A 22,604-nucleotide genomic window follows, 5' to 3' on the forward strand; every position below is an offset into this window, starting at 1 on the left:
GGAAATTAAATTGTCAATACGCCCATGCAGATCTACTTTGTGCTATGTGCATGTACCTGCTTGGCATCAAGCCATCATTTCCCTTTCAAAGGCCTGGAGCACTGAAGTCAAGAGGTAGGAAGGACATGGCAAGGCCAGCATTCTTGCAAATGGGGAAAGAAGTTGCCCCAATGCAGCCCTATTTTTGCTTTTTTAAAAGCTAATTTTACTCTAATTTTAAAATTTTAAAAAACACGGGAGCACAACCAGATATAAATCCGATTAACTCAAACTTAGTCATCATGGGTGCCAAAGGTTTTGAGCTGGCAGAGTCCACATGTGAAAGTCTCCCCGTCAAAGCAACTTGGACAGGAATCAGTCATTCATCTACTGTACCCACAAAAGGAAATAGAGGAAAACTCAAGGTTTGCAGAAGAAAAGAAAAGAAAAATCAGTCTGTTCTCATAGGTGATTCCCCTAAAATCCACAGAAGAATGAGCTTACTGATTAGCTGCCATGAAATTGAAACAAGGAAAAGGGAGGAATGGAACACATTGACTACAAACATGAACACTACAATATTTTGCTGTAGATCCCAGCTGTGCTCTGTGTCTCAGGTGTTGGCAGAAATGTCTTTGCTCGTTTAGTTAAATAAGCATTAATGCATGTAGGAGAAGAATGGGAAATGGGGACTCCTCAGATTGGCAAAAATAATCTCTGCAAGAAAAAAAAACCAGAGGGGACAAACTAATTGTCCATTTTGGTCAGCAGCCTTGAAATGAATGTGAATGTGTCTATAAAGAAAATTGGATACCAGAGGTATCAGATATGGACTGCAAAAACACAGACAAACCATCTCACAGCAAGAAAAGCCATAATTCTGCTGCCATCCAGTAACTGTCCATGGTTTGGAAATCAATATTCTGTCCTTTTGAGGAGTGGAAGTTGGAAGTGGGCGCAGCGATGGCCTTGAACGGAGCGCTGCCTTCTTCGTCCTGAAACTTTGGGTTAGGGCACCTTACCAGTGGCCATGTTGGCCATTGGGTGCGAGGGGAAGAGCCAAAACGCCACAGGCGATTTCCTAGGCCAGGGGTCAGCAACCTGAAACAGTGAAAGAGCCACTCGGAACCGGTTCCCTCACAAAAGGAAAAACTGGGAACCGCAAAAAAAGTGTGTGCACATGCGTGTACATGCACACATGCGCAGAACAGGGGTTGACTGAAGAGTGGAGCCAAGGCGAGATATGCACCTACCCTGCATATTTGAATTGATTGGTTGAACTTTTTAGTCCCACTTTTTTTTTCTGCACACGGCAGAGGACTGGGAGCCGCATGCGGCTCCAGAGCTGTGGGTTGCAGACCTGTGTCCCAGGCTTACACCAATCTGGGCATTGGGATATCGCACCAAGGACTGGTGATGGTATGTTGTCGGGGGGGGGGGGGGGACACCAGACAGTTATAACCCTATTTCTGGCACATGCTGTCTTTTGAGAGAACGGCAGGCGCCTTCAAAATACCGAGGGCTCCTTTAGTGCCGACGTCCTGCTTTGCAAGGGCGCAGGACCCAGATTCACACGTGCCAATCCAAGGCAGGCCAACTGCGTCTTTGGCGACCTCGCTTCTCTGCAAAGCGTCGCGCTGCGGGATCCCCCCTCGCTACACCTCCTTTCCTCGTTGGGGAGGCCGGAATAGCCAAAGAGCCCGAAGAAATGCGCAGAAAACCGGACGGATTCGTCCGCCAGCGCCCCTGCTGTAAAGAACATTCTGGCTGTTCGTAAAATTAACTTCCCCGGGGTGGAGAGAAAGGAGGATTTTCTCCCCCCCCCCCCCGGCGCGCCTCTTCGATGGCAACTCTTTCGCGTGGCCTAGAAAGGGGCGTCCGTCAGAGGAAGGTGGGCCAGAGGCCGACTCCGCCTCTCCGCAGGACCCGTGGCCGCACATTCATTCGTGTCAGTGCTGCCGGGAGGTTGGAGGCGCCTCGCAGGGGGAGGAGAGGCTTCTTGGCTGGGCTCGCCGGGTGGCCGCTGGATCCAGCCCGCGCTCGGGCGGAGACTGCCGAAGAGTCCCCTCCTCTCCCTTCCTCGTGGCCTCCGGCTCCCCGCTCGCAGCCTCGGCTCCCTTCTATTCCGTCGCTCCGTGCCGTCTCCCGAATTCGCGCGCATATGGAGCTGCTGTGTGTGGAGGGGGTGATCCGGGCCAAGCGGGATCCGCAGCTGTTAAGGGACCGGCGGGTCCTGCAGAATCTGCTCAGCCAGGAAGAGCGCTGCTGCCTTCGCGTTTCCTACTTCCAGTGCGTGCAGAAGGAGATCCAGCCTTACATGCGGAAGATGTTGGCGTTCTGGATGTTGGAGGTTTGTGCCGGGGTGTCGCTCGCTCGCCCGCCCGCCCGCCCACCCTGACTTCTTGAAGGCTCCAGCCCGGCTTACCTTTCGATCGGCCCGCCTTAGAAAGTGCGGCGGGGGTGGGGAAGGGTTCCCCTTCTTTTCCGAGCGCTCAGAAGGAAACCTCGTTGGGTTTTCCTGGCATCTTACGTTCTGGCAAATAGGCGTCGAGCTATAGGCGACTTTATGGCACGGTTTTTCTCCCTTCCTTCGTTCCCTGGAATCTGGATTTCTCCGGAATCCGGAGAAGTTTCCCGAGCAAGAAATGAGGCCTTGGCTTAGCCTGGATGGAACGGGAAATCTGAGTCTAATCATGCAGGGGTCTTCAAACTTGGCCCTTTTATGACTTGTGGACTTCAACTCCCAGAATTCCTCAGCCAGCTTTGCTGGCTGAGGAATTCTGGGAGTTGAAGTCCACAAGTCATAAAAGGGCCAAGTTTGAAGACCCCTGGACTCTAATGGGTAGTGGCGGGAGGGATCAAAATTCAAACGTTTTTGCGGACGGCGTTTGCAAAGGAGAGAGGTCGACCCAAGGTGGTGGGAAGGGTTTGCGTTTGGGGTGTGTGTGTGTGTGTGTGTGTGTGTGTGTGTGTGTGTGTGTGAGTGAAGGAATCGATGCTTAATAAACAGCAAACCTATCGGGGGAGGGGGGAGATTGAAAAAGTAAATGAGGCCTCCAGCCCCTCCGTTTTCGCCCTCTCGATTTAGGCTGATAAAAAACAACCCACCCTGGTTTTTTAAGATTCTAAGATTCTTATTCAAGGAGCGTTCACCTTTTCTTGGCAGTAAGGCCTGCAACCTCTAGGGGGTCCCAGTCACTAGTCTTGCTCGTGCACGACATTCAGGGACTGATCAGTTTAGAATCTGCAGTTTTTCACAACTAAAATACCAGAGATGAAGGTGGGTGAAATGGGAGAAATCACCAACTAGTAAAGGACACATTTTAACACCCATCCCATTCTCTACCAGAAAAAGAAAGTTGGAAGTCAAACTAGAATTGTCTCCCCTTATCTTATAAATAAACTGTTTTAGATAATTATACAAGTATAAATAAATTGGGTAGACCTTTTTTCTAAGTGAAGCAAGGGAGAAATACAGCTCCATTTGTTAAGATTCTTCCGTGGGGAAACAAGATTCTGGATTACGTGGATTTGTAGTTTACAACAGGACTCAACTTTTATATGCCTGCCTTATTGATATTTTTTACTATCTTTGTTTGCAAGATATCAAAGCACTCAGAGAAAACAACCACTTTCTGCAACTCCATTAATGCATTTGGGTTATTAAATTCAGGTTTATAAAACCTTAGCTGCCCGATCATCTGTAATAGGTAAGAATTGCTTTCAGGAAAAGAAAGTAAGGAGCTCAGATTGGGAGAGAGATTTGAATTCCTTCACCCATTATACCTTAGGTATGCCATTAATGGAAGCAGCCCTGTGCAAATAGGATTTAAATTCATTTATTTAAGCTGATGAGACAGATATCAGTATCTTGAACAGGAAAGCTAAGTACATCCATTTAAATAGCACCAATTCCTATATGGGAAAGTCATGCAGTAAAAAATAATGAGTTTCCCTGAATGCTAAAAGGGCTATATTTATGGTTTAATTGTTAAGTTAACTTAAAAGATTCAGTGGGGCCAGTAGTAAATCAGCATAAATAAATAGGCCTAATCAGTGGAGAAGATGGGGAATTAGACTTTTTAAATTCTTGATTAATATTGTCATCATTCTTCCATTTAGGTGCCATTTATTTTACTGATATTTTTATTGGCACGAGATATAAAGAGCTTTAATGTTCTGTAGTAAATGAAATTAGGATAGTGAGATGCTTTTGAGTATTTAGAATCTTATTCATTGCACATGATGCATCAGGCCAGACTTAAAAACCAAATACTGATTCTATAATGCAGATTTGACCTAACCAAATTTGCAGCAGAATCTAGAAGCAAAACAGAGAACACATCTTCACATCCCCTATTCTACATATTAACTCTCATATTTTCTTTTATATTTACAAATAAAAAGTGCTTTGATAATGACTATTTTTGAAGAATTTATTTTTGGTACGGTAGATGGTCCCTGTTTATAAAATTCTTTCCCATTGTTATTGGGTTTTTTCAGGTTTGTGAGGAGCAAAAATGTGAAGAAGAAGTGTTTCCCTTGGCCATGAATTATGTGGATCGCTACTTGTCCTGTGTCCCCACCCGCAAAAACCACTTGCAACTCCTGGGAGCCGTCTGCATGCTTTTGGCTTCCAAGTTGCGAGAGACCATGCCTTTAAGTGTACAGAAACTCTGCATTTACACAGACAATTCCATTACACCCTGTGAAGTTTTGGTAAGCTTCCTTTCTTATTAGATATATTTCATATTTCTACAACTCAACTTGTTCTGTTACCTAATCGTGGATGGGCACTGTGGTTGCTTCTTGAGTATCGTATGGTTTTCCTTTTCCTGCTACATCCTAATCTATTTCTTTTTCTCTTGTACATGAACATCTTTTTTAGACTCTTGAATTTGGCTTATTGAGTGCAATTGCCCATTAATTATCTGAAATTAGAAGTGAATAATAAATTGCCCCTTTTTGCTGAGCACATTAAATTTTAAGCACATCATACTTTAAGAATGGATAGATACGAACTCCCAAATGGTCATACTATGTAGTAAATATTATTGGGTGAAAACAACACTAAAGTGATGTGCATGGGATAAGACCCCCTCCCAAAACTGGAACTCATAAGTAAGAAGCATAGAAGGAAGAAATGTACTTGCCTAGCTGAGTGTTTCATGTGTGTGCATGATCCAGTTATGCTTTTCTGAATCTTTGTAATTATATTCTTTCCAAATGTAGAATATATATTGCAAAGAAAGCCATTCTTTTGTTATTATTCATCTGCAATGAGAAGTAATCATACAGCAAATAGTATTTGAATAAAACAATAGAGAGTAACAATTTCTATTAAGGACAGAAGTAGTCCTTTGTTGCTAGCTACTTGGGGATGGTTGAGACAAATACAGGTTTTCCAAATTTAGCAAAATCTGATTTAAAAATGAACTGTCTCATTTAAAAATAAACAGTGAAATGTAGACATGACAGAAGAAAAGCCATTTTTCAATGGTACCTATAGTTTTGAACCTGCAGAGTACACCAATTACAAAAGGATGCTTGTAAATATTTTTTAAAATATTTAAACATCAGCTCTCTCAGAAAGTATGGCCGATGTTGTGGTACTTGGTCTGGAAACATGTAATTTTTCTATCAGTTCATCCATAGAATGACCTAAAATTGCAAGATTATATATGCTTATGCAAGACTATTTATGCTTATGCTTATGCTGTTTTCTATATTCAAAAGTTAAGCCAGGGTAGTTGGCTTTCCAAGACATTGGCCATTGCTCTGTGACAGAGCACTTGTTTTTCATGCAAAAGATACATGTCATCTCCTGATCAGATGGAAAAATCCTGCCTGAAACTAGCAAGCTGCTACCCATCACCCTTGGCCTAATTCTGCATAGCCTAAGAAGTGTCTCTTAGTGTGACAATTGGCCCACTGATTCTTAGTCTCGACCTGTACTTTACTTTTCTGCCAAGTCTTTCTTACAAATAAGCAAACATCTCTGCTCCACTTGGGTTCACTTAATCTCAAAATTCTCACTCAAGACTCTGTAGATGCATCAGATTACAGGTAGAAAAAGGAGATGGTCAGTAGAAACTGAAGAATGAATTAATGAGACATTTGAAGAATTGGCATATACTGCTAGCAGAGCTGAGAAATGTATACTAGATTTTACCCAAATTCTCAGAGCAATAAATTGTATCTATCCTTTGAGGAGCCTCTGTAGAATTCTTATCCATTGAAGGTAACAAGCTCCTCTCAGCAGGATAGGTTGATTTAATTCAGGGGAATGTAATCTATCACTGGAAATGGCCTGAGTTAAATAATTGTTCTAAAGCAGCTTTCTTCTTTCTTACTTACATATTTCCTCAAGATATTTGGATTTGAAATGGTTGATATATATAAGCATTGAAATCATTTGTTTGCAGGTAAATAGGAAATCATATGGAGATTGAGCCCTAGACCAAGTAGCCTCCGTCCTGTCCCAGAATGTCTGTTGGAAGTATAATTCCTACTTCTCCTGAAGGAGCTCTACTGGCAGTAGAGGGATGCCATGGACCTCCTTAGAAATATAATTGAACTGTCAGAGCTTGTTTGCTTGTCAGGCAGTGGAGTTATCTCCTTTTCAGCATCAGTCAATCAAAGCATACAGCTCTGCCTGCTGTTTCAGTGATCAAAGTTAAATACCACATGGATAAGTAGCCAAATAATAATAGATACATTGTGCAGCTTACTGTCTCATATATAATAATCCCTGTTCTTCAAAGCCTCTTTCTCTTGTCCTTGGTTGCTTTTCCAGGTAAAAGAATGAGCTAGCTTAGACTGTTGGACAAAGAGCTTTGGATTCAAATATAAACAAATATGAAGGAGTGTAGATTTTTAACACCTTTGCATTTATACAGTACTTTTTTTATTAAACATGTAATATTGATACTCTTTTTAAAAAAAAATCAGATTTAAATATAACAAATCAAATTTTAAAATTACTTTCCTTGTCAGTATGGCACTGATTCCTGCAAGGAAGCTGTAGCTAATGCCCACAGCTTGGTTGTACTATACGTCTCTTTAGCCCAGCATTAGTCATGATTGCAGAGGATGATGGACTTGTAACAAGAGAGCAAAGGGGAGTGGGTCAAATATTTTCAGTCACTCTGTTTTCTGCAGGTGTTAGTTTTGTATGTCAAAAGAACAGGAATCCTTTCTGAGTAGGAATATTTTTTCCTAATATCATTGGGAAAAGGGTAATTCCCTTTAATTTTATGGATCTCGTTTTTCAGCTCCTAAAAGATTGTTTACTTGAACTTTCACTCTCTACACCATTGGTTTGCATTTGATCAAAGAGGGAGGGAGTTGTATTCACATGGACAATTAAGAATGAAATTATCATTATTGTTAGATATTTTAGGTTTTCTATGAAACAAAAGTTATCCATTGCCATCATTCATTCATACCTTTTTAGATTACCCATGCATGTATGCAACCCATCCACTCATAGAGATCTCTGGAATTCCTCTTGATTTCAGACCACCAATAAGATCAGGCTGTGAGTCTGATCCTGATTCCACTCTGCTCCTGTAAATGTGCAGGAAACTCAGTAGAACCCCAACTGATATATTTAACAGTAACGAAGTTTCGGAAGGAAAAGATTATAAAATCCCTCTCAACTCAGCCTCTCAACTCAGTTTCTTTCCATCTGAATTACCTAACTGTTCTGGTCAGTATGGTGAATGAAAATATATTTGTTGCCAGTACTTTGAATTTGGCCACCAATTCTGTCTGAAGGCATAAGCATCAAAATGTGTTAGGAACTTGATCTTCTACATGGAAGAAGAATCCAAAATCAACTGGGAAACTGATATTCTGTGACTGAACTGTGGAACGCCTTCCATCCTGCCCTTTGAAGTTCACCAACACTAAGAAGATAGGTCAATTATCTCTTGAGTCATGCAGGATGGCATCTGCTTCTGGGTTTGAGAGTGTTAATTCTTCACTTACCCAACCACTTCCCTCCTGTGTGCTAATAATGTCCCATGCTTCTTTCTTTCACAATTGGGCAGGGAGAGTGATCCAGGGAAAGAAAAGAGAAAGCAAGTTTATCATGGTTTGGACAATGGCTGTATCCTGGCAATTTATCTGCCAGCTCCTGGAAGGAAAGCTACCTCACTTTCCTAGCAAGACCAATTTCCTCTTGAAAAGAAGAGGATGCCTGCTTGACACCAGCTGAGCACTCAAAATCATGCTGAAGTTATTCTTAGTATAAGGAAATGATGCAACAAGGAATTTATCCACTTGAAGGAAGCTGGATTTCCGTCCACGGGTATTATCTAAGCTGTTGTGCACTTCATTCATTGAGCCAATTTGCTGCATGCATGTTTAGCTGAAAAGATAGTTACAAAGAGTATTTCGTGTCAGCAGGTCACAAGGTCTTCAGCTTGATGGGATTTACTTTCAGCATTCGTTCATTAACCATCTGGCCTATCCAGCACTTTGGACTGTTGATCTTGAAGTTGGTCCAGTCTGCTCCATAGATAGGGAGCTATCGTTTTACAAACAAGCTTAGACCCTTAGCCAATCTTTATGACTTAGGGAACATCAACATTTACCTGGCTTTTTTTCCAAGGCAGTTTACTGGTGTAAATTTAAATCAAAATAATTTTTTAGTATTTTTTAAAGATCATTTCTTGTAATAGAAAGTATTTTTTCCTCTGTTATTTGTTAGATTTTTTTTTTTAGGAACCACCGGCTAAAGAGCCCATTATTACCTCATTCTGGATATGCAGAAAGGGATTCAGTTCCTTAAAGTTTTAACTGTTGCTGCCTGCTGAGATCAATAGACCATTGCTTGAAATTCACTGAAGCTTCTTATCTACAATATTGATTCTTCCTAATTACAGGATCTATATTTGTCACTGAACAAATTTGATGCTAGCTGCATCTGTGGCAGTTGCTCTGCTTTTTTTCCCTCAGCTTGATGTGGTAATATGCTGTTTTTCAACTGAAGGGCGAGTTTTTCCATAAAACAACAGTAAAGCTGCAGTGTAAGAATTTCTCTGAGTCATGTGCAAACTGAGAAGATTAAACCCGAATAAACCAAGGAGGTTTCTAACCTTACGCTTGGAAAAAAAAACCGGACAAAAGTCACTTTTGTTTCCCTCATGGCAATATTAAATGAAAATTAATATGGATACTTGAGCCAATCGAAACTTGATTCTTACTTAAGGAAGAGACTGATAACAATTGCAGGCAGTCAAATTGTCTTTAAAATACTAGCTCTTATATTTTTTGAATCCACAGTTAATATAAGCTGAGGAATTACATAGAGAAAAGGGTGTAGGGACATTTAGGAAGTGCAAAACCAGAAAATCGCTCACAGAAGAGAAGGCTGTCAGAAGAGCCATACGTGTTTCCTAGCAGCTGCCTGCAAGTTGATAAAAGCAAGTATTTGTTGCAACACCAATAACAAAAAAGAAGACTTCTAATTGTGGTCACTATAGAAAGCTCTGTCTCATTCTTGGAAAGTTACTGACAGAATGAGATGTCTATGACTTGGGAGATCATATCACCTTAGCTTGTACAGGCTGCTTGTGGTGTTTCTAAGGATTGCAATCCTGGCTGCCATTTATCCTTACTAGCATATAAATATGCATCTATAGATTTCTAAAATTAACTTGCTGTCTGAAACTGTGAAAAGTAAGGAAAGGTGAGAGAACAGGAGTTAAAAGGGGAAAAAAAGAAACAAGTGATTGGGGGACCACTTGGGAGCCTGTTTAGATGGGATGTGTCCCTATGGGCAGCCTAATAAGGGATTACAGAGGACACTGCATGTAACCTGTATTCAAGGAAATGAAATCATTTTGAGGAGCAAACCTCAATGGAAAGATGATCTGTGCTGAAAGATCAAAAGGAAACAGCCCATGTTCATTCTTTCAAGGAATCTTGCAAAGCTCAACCTGTGCATAGCTGCTTTGACTTCAAACAGCACACTGGAACTGAGTCGTAAAAATCTGCAGGCAAGACAAGAGCATGCACAGTGCCACTTCTCACATAGCTTTTCTGGTTAGTCCTTGTATCTGTTTGAACTCTGGGAGCTGAAAAGCATTTTATTATATCTTGGACATGCAGTTTCAGAAGGCTAAATAGAAGGATAGAGCATGGGCGTGGTGGGGGGAACATGCTTGGGTATGCTGTTTTAAGAACATGGGGAGACAGATAATACTGAGTCAGCAGTAAGGTTTCCAGTGCGGTATTGTCTGTTAAATGGCAGTAGCTCTTCAGGGTTTCAAACGAGTTGCTCTCAGCCTAACATAGAGCTGTTGGGTCAGAATCTGGAATTTTTGGCATACAAAGAATGTCCTCTAGAGATACAGCCTCTGCCCAGTTGTAAGAAGAAACAAATCTTTTTTATGTGTTTCTGAATGTGTTTGTTTTATACTGCTTGACCTGAGCTATTCAATGTAAGGGGAAAAATGGAAGAAAGAGTCTTTCTCTTTCTTTCTTTCTCTTTCTTTCTTTCTTTCTTTCTTTCTTTCTCTCTCTCTCTCTCTCTCTCTCTCTCTCTCTCTCTCTCTCTCTCTCTCTCTCTCTCTTTCTGATACCATTGCTCTTGGTATTCCATTTGCCAATAAATCTGGTATTTTTCTTTCCTATAATAGAGCATTTAAGAAATTAGGAAGATAAGATTTTAGAAAATGAACCAGAGGGTTAAAATGGGATGTTCTGTAAGGCAAAAGAGGCATCTAACAGCCTCCCTGAAAGTGCTCTTAAAACAATTGGATTTTGGAAGCTTGGGCCAGACCAAGGCTGATGGGATTTAGAAGTTAATATATGGATGGTGGCAGATGAAGAAAGAAAGAATTTTGATAACAGGAAGAGAAGAAGAAAGAAAATGGCATTGCTCAGCTAGAATGGGGAGTCATTGAAAATGTTTCCATAGCATTTGGCAAGTGAATTGTATACATCAGTGCTTCTCAAACTTGGCAACTTTAAGATGTGTGCATTTCAACTCATAGAATTCTAAAGTGTGATTGGGGAGTTAAAATTACTAAATTTGAGAAGCACTCAAACAAGTTTTTTGCCTAGAAAAGGCTGTATTTAGTTGTGCCTGACTACACAGGAGAATGAAGACATGATTGACAGATGTAGATCCTGTATTACTCTTTCCTCTGGTGTTTGTTTGAGAGGACAAATGCTGCATCCATCGGGTGCAATGACAGAAGGATTTGCACGCCTGAACTGCCAATAGGCACAGTTTGGTGGTGGAAACATTTTGCAGTACAGGTAGTCCTCAACATGTGACCACAGTTGGATCAGAATTTCTGTTGCTAAGCAAGGCGGTTGTTCAGTTTCACCCAATTTTATGACCTTTTCTTTTTGTCACAGTTACTTTGTGAATCACTGCAAAGCAACTGTTGTTGCTTTGTTGTTAAGCGAATCACATGGTTGTTAAGTGAATCGAGCTTCCTCGTTGTCAGAGGCTGGCTTAGAAGGTTGAAAATGATGATCACATGGCCCAGGATGCTGCAGCCATCATAAATGCATGCCAGTTGCCAAGCATCCAAACTTGGATCACTTGACTGTCGGGATTCTGCGGCAGCCACAAGTGCAAGGACCTTTATAGATCACTTTTTTCAGTGCCATTATACCTTTGAACAGTTGCTAAATAGGACTGCCTGTATACAGATTCCAAGGAGCAGTAATCTGTTGCTGGGATCTTGAGGGAAAGCACAGTAAGCCTTGTGGATTTGGCTTTTTTTTTTCTTCTGTGTGTGTTTTTTAAAAAAATAATAATTCCGTTTTGCTTGCATAATCTCCCCGCCCTTCCCTCTTTAGGACTGGGAATATTTGGTCTTAGAGAAGCTGAAATGGGACCTGGTGGTGGTAATAGCAAACGACTTCCTGGATCACATTCTCCATCGGCTGTCACTTCCTCAGCATAAGGTGCACTTGGTAAAGAAACACGCCCAGACCTTCATTGCATTGTGTGCCACAGGTAAGTTTGTGTTTGAAAGGGTGAGTCTCTCTGGAAGGGAGAAGCAGCTTAATTTATAAACTTTGAAAAGGGAGGCCTTGTGTAATTGATAGCTGTAGTAAACTGATTCTGTCCTCAAAGAGGCCAAAGATTCCCCATTGTCTGAAGTCCGGTTTCTGTCTCTGGAAAGCAGGGATGGTGAATATTTCAAGTTACGTGTGCCATTATCTATAAAAATGAAATACGACATAAGTCATCCAAAAATGATAGCTTGCATGATAAAGACAAATATAGTCCTAGAGGTGAGTTCACAGGAGCATTTGGCAATTGGGTTCCATGGTAGAGTTTTTTTTCTCCTAAAATCTGTGATCAACTTGTTCTCTCTAGCCATTTTAAAACAACTTTACTACTGCGTTGAAGAATATAATTTTTAGTTCTCTTCTATCACCAGAAAGATACATCCTACTGATCATTTGAACTGGGCATCAGGTCACTCCTTAATTCTTGTACAGTCTTAGAGGAGAAATGCATCTTTCTCACACATTAACTACTTATTGTGTATGTGCAAGGATAGCGCCTATTTTTTCTTCTTCCAGGAAGAGGCATTTTTGCTTATTGTAACATGCTATCAAAAAGAAATAGCTATGTAACCTTATAGATTATTCTTAGGTTGGTTAATGAAACATCTTAGGTAGATTTTATGTCCCTTTTTGTTGGTGTCCAAGTAGTGTAGGAAGCTGCCAGCCACTTCCAGTGTTTTTCATTCCAGTTTTTGGTGACTTTGGAGTAAATTTCAGGCAATAATGGTTTCCTTCTTCTGTAGCTGGCAGATTAATCAAATACTAATGTCTGATGTGCAATAACATTGACTGTTAATGATGATTGATGAAGATTGATGGTGATGTGTTGAAAACTGGGATTTCATCAAATGTATGCTTCCTCCTGACTCTTGTAAATACACTGATAATAATTTTGTTGCAGAATGATTTATATAAGCTAAGAGTATGTTCTTTTTCAGTTTGGGAGGCACTTTAAAATTATGAAAGTGTGTTGTGATCATGGGTTGCAAAAAACTAATATTTATGAAATTGCTCCTGCCACCATCTCTAGATGTGCACCACTCATAATGTCTGCAATCCCAGGTTATCTTTACATTTTTAATAGGGCAAAAGAAGAGCATACTTTTACATTTTATTTTCTAAACATCCTATTGAGGCTTCATAATAATAGCAATGGCACTTAGACTTATACACCACCCCATAGTGCTTTACAGCACTCTTTGGACAGTTTACACAATCAGCATATTGACCCCCAAAATCCGGTTCCTCATTTTACTGACTACAGAAGGATGGAAGGCAGAGTCAACCTTGAGCAGACCTCCAAGCTGTGGGCAGGGTTTGCTGCAATGCTGCATTCTAACCACTGCACCACACTCATCATGATCATCATCTCCAAAGTTACTCTTTAAAAAACTCATCTGCTCATTTTTTTTAATTAGTGAATTAACGTACTCTACCCATTCCCATTAGAAGACAGCGAACGTGGTGAATTCCAGGAGAGGTACTTTGGATATGTTGGTGGCAATCGTTCTCCATATTAACTGCTTCTATTGCAGGTCATTTTTCTTATTTAAAAATTAGTGTCCAATTCTGCCTTGCTGAAATTTTGAAATGAGCCATCTGGTCCGGAATGAGGCAGAGTATAAATATTTTAAATAATGTTCAAAGAGCTAAGATGTTGTATTCCTTTCTGAAACTTGAAAACTTAACCTGTGCTGCTTAGTTTTAAATTTGCTTGGTTTTCTACCTTAAAGTATCTGCTTAAGCTTTCTTTGTGGACATTTCTCTTGGTGTAATGAAGTAACTAATTTGTTCCTCTTCCTCCAAATATCCCTTTCTTTTTTATTTGTAGAGTATACCTTTGCTATGTATCCACCATCCATGATTGCTACTGGTTGCATTGGAGCAGCAGTCCATGGCCTCTCTACCTCATCTGACCATTTTTCTGGCGAGGCACTTACTGAGCTGCTTGCTAGCATTACTGGCACAGAGGTGGTGAGTATCCTGCTTGGAGGCAATAGCATGCAAAATGGGAGATGGAGTTCTGCTAACGTTTTGTTTCTTGAGCCATGGAAAGCTACTGTGGCTTCTCCCCTTTGCATTCCAAACTTGTTCTTGTTTATAAGATGGGCAGAAAATCTGGTATTAACAGATGGCATTTAGCATCTACTTCAGAAATCACCAGGCTGTCAAATCATTTCTTAAGCCTCTGTTTGATGATTAGAGACATCTGCCTCTTTTCAAAAGTTTCTGGTGACAAAGCTTTTGAGCTGCCAAATCTAAGCTATGATCCAATGTTGCTGCAGAAGCAACCTGGATAGTAAAAACTCTTAAAGTACTCAAATCCCAAGTTTCTGTTGGTTAATTAAAACACCTAACAACTATAGCAAAAGAAAAATATAGCAATAATCAAACCCCAAATCAATCTATATACCATAAAAATTAGCCACACGAAACCAAGGCTGTCTTTTTAAGAATGTGATAGATGGAGAAAATATCTAGGCAAATAAACTCTTTCAAAAGTCATTTTGAATGATGCTGCTGATATTGCTACACAAACAAAGAGAAAAGGCACCAACCAGGATTAAAATTTAAAATTTATTTTTCTTCCTAAGAAACCTCTTGTGCTTAAGTGAGACATGAATGTAGAGTTGCTGAAGAAAATAAAACTTAGATTTTCTTCTTAAAATCTGTGTTGATAGATTCATCCATCTACTATTCTCGTTTTTTACTTAAGTAAAGTCCTCAGAAATCAAGAAGATTTATTGTGAATTACAGTCTTTCCCAAATCTGGATTAAACATACTTCTATGAGGTGGAGTTCATACATTCCCACTTTTCCAACATATGGTGTAAAAACAATTATGACACATTAAAATTATAAAAGATTAAAATAAACTTTAAAAAACATAGCTTTTTGTTAATTCTGCTACTAATGGCTAAGTAGGGATAGAATTAGCTAATTTTGGTCTGACTCCCTTACCATGCATGGAATGTTCAGTTAGAATTACCTTTAAAAATTCCTGTATTATCTTGTATTGCGAAATTTAAGGCATAGGTCCTCTTTACCAACTTTTTTCTATTGGATTGTTTATCATGCCATCTGGTTATTAAAATAGTTAGAATCTTAGGAGCAGGAGAATAAGTTCCCTTGATCATGTGTTCTGCTTAGATTTTGGACACAGTATAGACCTTCCAACTCCATTTTTCCTGGCTATTCTGCCTGTCATATTGTACAAGCCATTATGCTAAGTTTCTACATTCTTTCATCTACCACAGTAGCTGTTTATTTATTTATTAAATGTCTATGCCACCCATTTCACTGATGCAGTGGGTTTGGGCAGCTGTTCAAAAGTTATGTTTGGAAGCCCAGAATAAAGGCTTGTCTGGAAGAGCTGATACATTATGAGAAGCCACAGATGAAAGGAGAAATGTTAGAGCCTAATATGGCAAGCAGAAACACCTAACTAGTTGTTTGAGATTCTTCTTCTCACAGCTCTGGAAAACCTGTCATTCATTTTATACATATAAATCTACCCACTCACCCCTGACATTTTAGAGATTACTTGATTTGGGAAAAGATTTTATATGCAGCCACTGACTGTTTTGCCACATATGATTATATTATTAATGTGGCTGAGTCTTCTTTCAGTTCCAGCCCAGTGCAGAAAGCCTGTCACCTCCAGAAATGGAGGACAGTAGGGCCTTTCTTTGCCTGGTCAATGCAAAGATTACATGGTTGTCCCAAGAAGACATCTGCTCTCCTGGCAGGCTTCCTCTCCTTGCTCTGCATCCTTGGATTCCCAAGCCAGTGCTGTCTTTTCACTAAGCCAAAACAGTTGTGACTGTGCAGTACTCAGTGGGGTTGCTATACAAATTGGCTGTTCTTTAAAACTCAACTGCTTTTTCTTGATGTATTGTGGCAGCTTCTGACCTACCACTGAGCTCATGATTGCTGGATATTTGCAGATGGTTCTTCTATTGATTATTTACCTGATGCTCCAGATTAGTTATTTATTCTTTTCTTTTGCACGCTGGGAGGGGATGTCTTTGAAAAGCAAAAATTCATCCAAGCAGATAGATGTTGGAGATTAGGTTGGTGTATGAGGGCAGGCTTGGAATTGGCTTAATGTCTGTTCATATGGGTCAGTGTAGGATTCTTGTGACAGGCAAATATGGAATCTAGAGAAGTAGATTCAGGTGGCATTCCAGAGCCCTCCCAGGTTGCATTCCAGGTAGCATTCCAGAGCCCTCCCAGGTTGCCTTCTCAGGTTCCCAGGAAAAGCAAATTTGAATACTCTATATGGCTCAGTCCAACTGGTGAATTGTGCCTTTCTTGCAGATCTAGTAGTAAGTTTTCACCATTAAGTGAAAAACATGTTTGCTAAGGTTTTTGGCTTTCCCCCCCATGCTTTCTGAACTGTCCAGGGCCAGCTGCTCACAAGCTGCTCTATGAATGAGTCTGGAAATCAAGTTTGAGTGCTGAGCCTATGAGCAGAGTTGATGGAGAACAGTAAGGGACAGGTGGAAAGTGGATAGAGGATTACAAAAGACGAACATCTCATAAAGAGAAGAAGTGATGATTTCAAAGCCCCATGCTGTTAGAAAGTTCTTGCCTGAATTGGAATGCCTTGTTTTATCTTGTCAATTGGGTTTTTCCTTCTGTCCGGTGATTTTCAGCTTCTTTCCCACTTTGCATTTTTTGAGCTTTTGTCTCCTGAACTGAAGCTTGAAAGATGCTTTTAAAAAGCTGGTATTTTCTCTTGCCCTATTATCTGACATTATTATTAAGCTTCAGCTGAAGATTTAGATGGTGAAGGCATCAAAGCAGAGATTTCCAGTTGTTTTGTTTTGTTGAGCTTTTCTGATTTCTCGAAAATAGCCTTTAAAACTGCTTTTTGCATTTATAGTGAATCTTGAGTGCTGATTGAGATTTATAAGAAGATGGACATAACATTCTTCCTATTTTTGGATGACAGTTTATCATAAAACATGTAATCAGGAACAAGTTTTAAAATTTTGAGACATTTCCATTCTTTTCAGGTACTTAAGTTTTTAGATCGTATAAAAATAGAAACAATGAGACAGACTCAAAAACAATAAAGAACAGGTTAGCATTTGGAGGACTTGTATATTCTTTCTATCCCTTACAGCAGGGGTGTCAAACTGCCAGCCCATGGGCCGGATGAGTCATCAGAAAACCGTGCCCACCCCATTGCTGGCAATGGAGAAAAAGCTCCAATACGTCGCGCGACGTCATGTGACGTCGCAAGTTTGACATGTCTGCCTTACAGCGTTCACACCTGTCCACTCACTCCCAGTTGCATTTAATTCTTAGAATCACCCATGCCAATGCCTAGTATCTCTTGCATACAACTCACTAGCTGTGTCAGATGTCTTAAGATTCTAGAAAGAAGAGTTGTGAATATATAGGAGATTTAAATGGTCATTGACAATGTTTTTAAATAACAGTCCCAAATCACGAGAATCTAGGACATGTTTTACAAGCAACAGTTCCTTGATCCATCTAACTTTATATTGCTTCACATTGATTGGCAGACAATGTTTCAGATCACTTTTTAAAACATACCACCCAAAATACCATATTCAGACATTGCCAGTGTTCTAGCGATGGATCATAAGGCCATGAAATGAGGAAAAAAAGAAGCTACATTTATTGCTGCAATGTTCTATTTGAGTATCTTTGAAGTTCTTAGAGACTTGTGTGAGAATGTCTTGAAGTAGAACTGGAGCAGCCTAGGATATTTGAGATTTAAGCATTAGCCACAAAGGACAGAAGCCCACCTATGTCTACTGCTGCCTCACCCAAATCCCTTCCAGTCCCCTCAATCCCTGTAGGAGTAAATTTAAAAAATTTAAAAATTTTAAAAAACAAACAAAAAACCACACCTTGAAAGAGTATTTCTTCATGTGAATTCTCCCTCTGCTTCAGCATTCATTACCATGTGGGAGTGGAGTTGGTCATTTCAATCCATTTATTTTTTCTTCTGGAGATAGATTTTGTTTTGTTACTAGGTTTGATGTTTGACCAAGTGAAACTGCATAGCTTGTTTTTCAGTTCATTAGCAATGCTGGGATCTGGGTTATATACTGAAATAGGAACATTTATTTCTTCCAGAGAGTGTATTCCTGCTTGATCATTAGAGTTTTGTCTGTTGGAACTATAATTAGAAACATACAATAATCCCTTTCTCTCAGAGAAGAAACTTACCATGAGAAGTCCAATATTCTAAATTCTATAATCAACCCTTTCTGTATTTCCTTATCATCTGCTTGCAAGCTGGCCAAATAATGTAGGGTGGGCTTTACCAAGTTTTTGATGGGTGTTAAAAGAGGTTTTAGAGGCCACGTTTACTGGAACCATCTTGGGGGGGGGGAAAGAGGTTGGGTGTTGCTATTTTTACTTGCCACATCCTCTGTCAGATTCTAAGAACCATCAGAGGATTCTTGGTGAGATTGTATACCGTACATGACAGGATCCTGCAAACTGAGCAGCCTCAAGGAGCCTGTTGAGGATCCACTCAAACCCCTAAGACTCTGCAGAGAAAAATAACATTTATGTTTTAGGCTAGAGCAAGAGGAGATGGTCCTTAGTCTTTATAGCAGGAGTTGCAGCGAGCTATACTTAAGGCTTGCCACTGTGATTCATTACAGAACTGAAGGGGTTTCCTTGTTTCCCTGAGAAAAATTGTTGCTGCATATAGCCCCTCCCAAATGTAAGGTCAAGATTTTCCCTTGCATTAAGATAAATGCAGTAACAGTACTCTCTGGAGAACACAGTCACAGGCAATCTAGCACGTTCAAATTCTTGGGAGGAGGGAGCTGTTGAGCGTTTCAAATACTACAGTAATACTTCTCACTAGATAGCTTACCAGTAATGTGTATTTCTAGCAGTTTTTCCTCTCCAGTCCTGTGCAAGACACACTTCGATGCAAGTGTGTCTTTTCTGCAAACATTGTAGAAATAGGATTCAGGCTCTCTTTCTTGGCACGATTTCCTTCGAGTTCCCAGTACACCAGGAAATACTGCTTTGAGGGAAATAAATTAATGTGCACATACATAAATACATGATTAGCAAATATTTAACTGTAATCATGCTGAATTTTTGCAGCTCTACTTTTGCAATAATTTTTGATGTGTACCTCAGCTGTATGAAGGCCAAAATAGAAAAACAGTACCACCCCAGCATTCTTTGTTAAGTGTTACAAGAATCAGACTTGATCTGGCTATTTGGAGTGACCTTATTTCAGATGATAAAATAAAAAATGGTCCTGGGTGGCCCTATGTTGCCAATTTCTATACAAGCCCCTAGGTCAGGACTTTTCAACCTTTTCACCCTTTGTTCCACTTTTAGGATATGGCAACATCCGAGTACCACCAGTCGCCTAGCAAAGTGTCAAAAACTTAATGACCAAAAAAAAGGAAAAAAGTGATGAGGTACAGGTAGTCCTCAACTTACAACAGTTTGCTTAGTGACCGTTCGAAGTTAACAATGGCACTGAAAAAAGTGCCCCCCAAGCCACAGCTGAGCAAGACACCTGCCTGCCCGCCCGCCCGCCCAGTGGCACTCTTCCTCCTGTCCGAGGTTTTCATTGTTGTGAGCATTTCTGTTGAGGATTGGCAGCAGGGGTGTGGTGCGGGGGTGTGTGTGTTTGGTTCCCCCCCTGCCCCCGTCTGCTGGGTGGTTGCAGCAGGTTTTGGTCACTTCACATGACCCTGGGACACTGTAACCATAATAAATATGAATCAGTTGCCAAGCATCTGAATGTAAATCACAAGACCCTGGAGATGCTGCAACATTCCAGCTGATCTGCACTTCTTCTGGGCTCAGAAGCAGCAGCATCAATGCCGAGCTCCAGCTGGAGCCTGGCACCGATCCTGGCGCTTCTGCTGAGCCCTGACAGCCCTGAAGAAGCGCTGATCCTGGCGCTTCCACTAAGCTCTAACAGCCGTGCAGCTCCAGCCATCTCTCGCTCAGCCTTGTGCGGTGCTGCCACCGGTTCAGCTCATTCCCCTCCCCTGCTACCACTTTTCTAGGATGGTCGCGTACCACCTGCCAGGTGCCAATGTACCACAGGTGGTACCCGTACCACTGGTTGAAAAGCCCTGATCTAGGTAGACTAGCTGGTATCAGTTGCATTTATTTGTCTCCGGTAGTAACTTTTAACAAACCAGTCATTGATTCCACTTCTCACTTGGAACTTTCCAGTGTCAGCGTACCTAATATGATGGCTTCAAATATTTGAAGATGTTTGGTTGTGCTGAAAGAAAGGCACGAAGGGTGCAAAACGTGGACATGAACTACTCTTCTTTGTTCCTCTCCTCTCTTTCAGGACTGCCTGAAAGCTTGTCAGGAGCAAATCGAAGCTGCCTTAGCTGATAACCTGAAGCGAATATCTCAGCCTCAGCAAGACTATAGCCCCTCCAAGAATGCAACGTACCTGGACAGCCAGGAAGTCAGCCTGACCAGCACACCTACGGATGTCACAGATGTCAACCTGTAACCAGTCCTCTTGGTGACCACCCAGTTCTCAGAAGGAAAAGGGCCCCTGGAACATTCTGCCATCACTGAAGAACTGAGGGGATTTCCCCAGTAGCTACCTTATTTCTAATAAGACTGGGTTGTAGAGGACTTGGGTGGGACTCTTGCAGTAGAACTATTTGTGTTGCTAGCCTGGGTTTCCAAGGATCAGGAGAGCCTTCTGGGGTAATTGAACCAAACTTAAGCTTGGGAAGGATGAGTGAGCATAGCATCAGTTCAAAACATTCATCGGTTTGGGTCGCTTCATTGGTGGGGCACTGCTGATATACTGCTACTTTATCTCAATCTTCGCTACATGCCTATTGCATGTGAGTCAAGGGAGAGAATGCACTTTCGTTGCCTGAATCACTTCACCTTCCGTAGTGACTTCTTGATGTTCACCTGAAACTTCCTTGGCTAAAGCTGTTTTGCTCAGGCTGCCTTTGGTGGGCATTATAAGAGCCCAAACAATATAGAGTATAGCACTGGAATCCCTTTCCAGCTTCACTCGGTGCCAAGGATATATTAATTCTTTGAACATCTAGAGTAGCACAATCCTTGAGCCCTTCATTTGAGAATGAGTGGGGGGGGGGGTGCTTGCTTTTTGTAGGTGCTTATAAAGGTGCTGCTGGTCATAGTAAAAATGTGGGGAGGCCCAAAGGGATAAATTTTACTTGCACCTGGTTGCCTTTGCTTATTCCTGTGAGATCTATGAGCTGCTTTATTTATTTGTAGGAATTAAATCTTGTAAAACTGCAGAATGAAGGGACATCAGCAGTCTGGTCTGTCCCCTCTTGCCATATAAAATAGTGCCTTAATATTCCTTCCACATTCTCCTTCATACCTCTGGGTTGCTTACTTTGATTAGCCATTGTAGAAGTCATTCACATTCAGAGTACACCCAACACTTGCTGCTATACTTGTATGTAAAATTCCTCGTCTATACTACCGAAACCCATTTAAAAGGCAGGCAGAACTGCATGCAAAAAATGCATGGAGTGGGAGTAAATAAAAAGTTTTCTTGTGAAATCATCTGCTTTAGTAAGGGGAATAAAAGGATGAAAAACTTTCCCCTAAGAGTTTACAATATGATAAGTTACGTACTGCATTGGTGTTGAGCGTTAAATCCACGATTGTTCAGGAAAAAATGTGTTGGGTTGTTTCCTCCCCCAAATGCTGCTTTTATGAAAGATCACTTTGAGAATCAATAAGTGAAGGTGAACTATAGTGATGGGAACAAACTTTGTGTTTGAGTTCTAGTGGTAAGACCATTCTTCAGCTGTACAAGAATAACAGTTGGAAGGGACCATGGAGGTCTTCTAGTCCAACCCTCTGCTCAAGCAGGAAACCCTATGCCAGGGGTAGGCAACCTTGGCTCTTTTATGACTCGTGGACTTTAACTCCCAGAATTCCTGAGCCAGGTTGCCTACCCCTGCCCTGTACCATTTCAGACAAATATCCAATCTTCCTAAAAAGTTCTAATGTTGGAGCACCCACAACATTGGAGACAAATCATTCCACTGATTAATTGTTCAATCAGGAAATTTCTCCTTAGTTCTAGGTTGGTTTTCTCCTCAATTCGTATCCATCGTTCCTTGTCCTGCCTTCAGATGCTTTGAAGAATAGGTTGACGCAAACTGATACACAGACATCCCCAGTGGGGAGAAAAGGCAAGTGACAAAAAGTATGTGGTGACACAGGTATGAAAGGGAAGAACTTGCATTATGAAATCATGACCTTTCATCATTTGTCATTGTCGTGATTATAAACTCAAAGACCACATATTGCCAAAAAAGGCTTTTTTTTAAAAAAAAAAAAGTGTATTTCCCTGTTCCCTATGCTTAGCCTGGTTATGTCATAAATCAAAGTGCCATCGACACTTCTGATAAATGGAAATCTGTATCCATTAGAACTTCATACAAGTTTGGAAATGAGGAGAATGCATTTTAGATATATATATGTGTGTGTTTGACAATATGATATTCACTGTCACTTGAAATTCAGTTGTTAGGACTATTTTGGTATTTTACCATATTGCAATAAAATATTCTTGAAACTGG

At 40.8% G+C, this 22,604-nt stretch overlaps 1 protein-coding gene across 2 annotated transcripts; it reads left to right on the plus strand.

Annotated features, from left to right (window-relative positions):
- The first annotated feature begins 1,886 nt into the window (after positions 1-1,886).
- On the plus strand, positions 1,887-22,604 carry CCND3 (cyclin D3). 2 transcript variants are annotated; one of them, XM_083359240.1, is made up of 5 exons: positions 1,887-2,329; positions 4,483-4,698; positions 11,806-11,965; positions 13,856-13,998; positions 20,357-22,604. In XM_083359240.1, exons 1-5 carry the CDS (start codon positions 2,141-2,143, stop codon positions 20,525-20,527), a joined length of 879 nt encoding a protein of 292 aa, XP_083215366.1. In that variant the 5' UTR covers positions 1,887-2,140; the 3' UTR covers positions 20,528-22,604. The 2 variants fall into 2 exon arrangements, with proteins under 2 accessions (XP_083215366.1, XP_083215367.1); XM_083359241.1 differs by lacking the exon at positions 20,357-22,604 and adding an exon at positions 16,913-17,010.

This window comes from Vipera ursinii (assembly GCF_947247035.1).
Source record: "Vipera ursinii genome assembly, chromosome: 3".
Lineage (NCBI taxonomy): Eukaryota > Metazoa > Chordata > Lepidosauria > Squamata > Viperidae > Vipera > Vipera ursinii.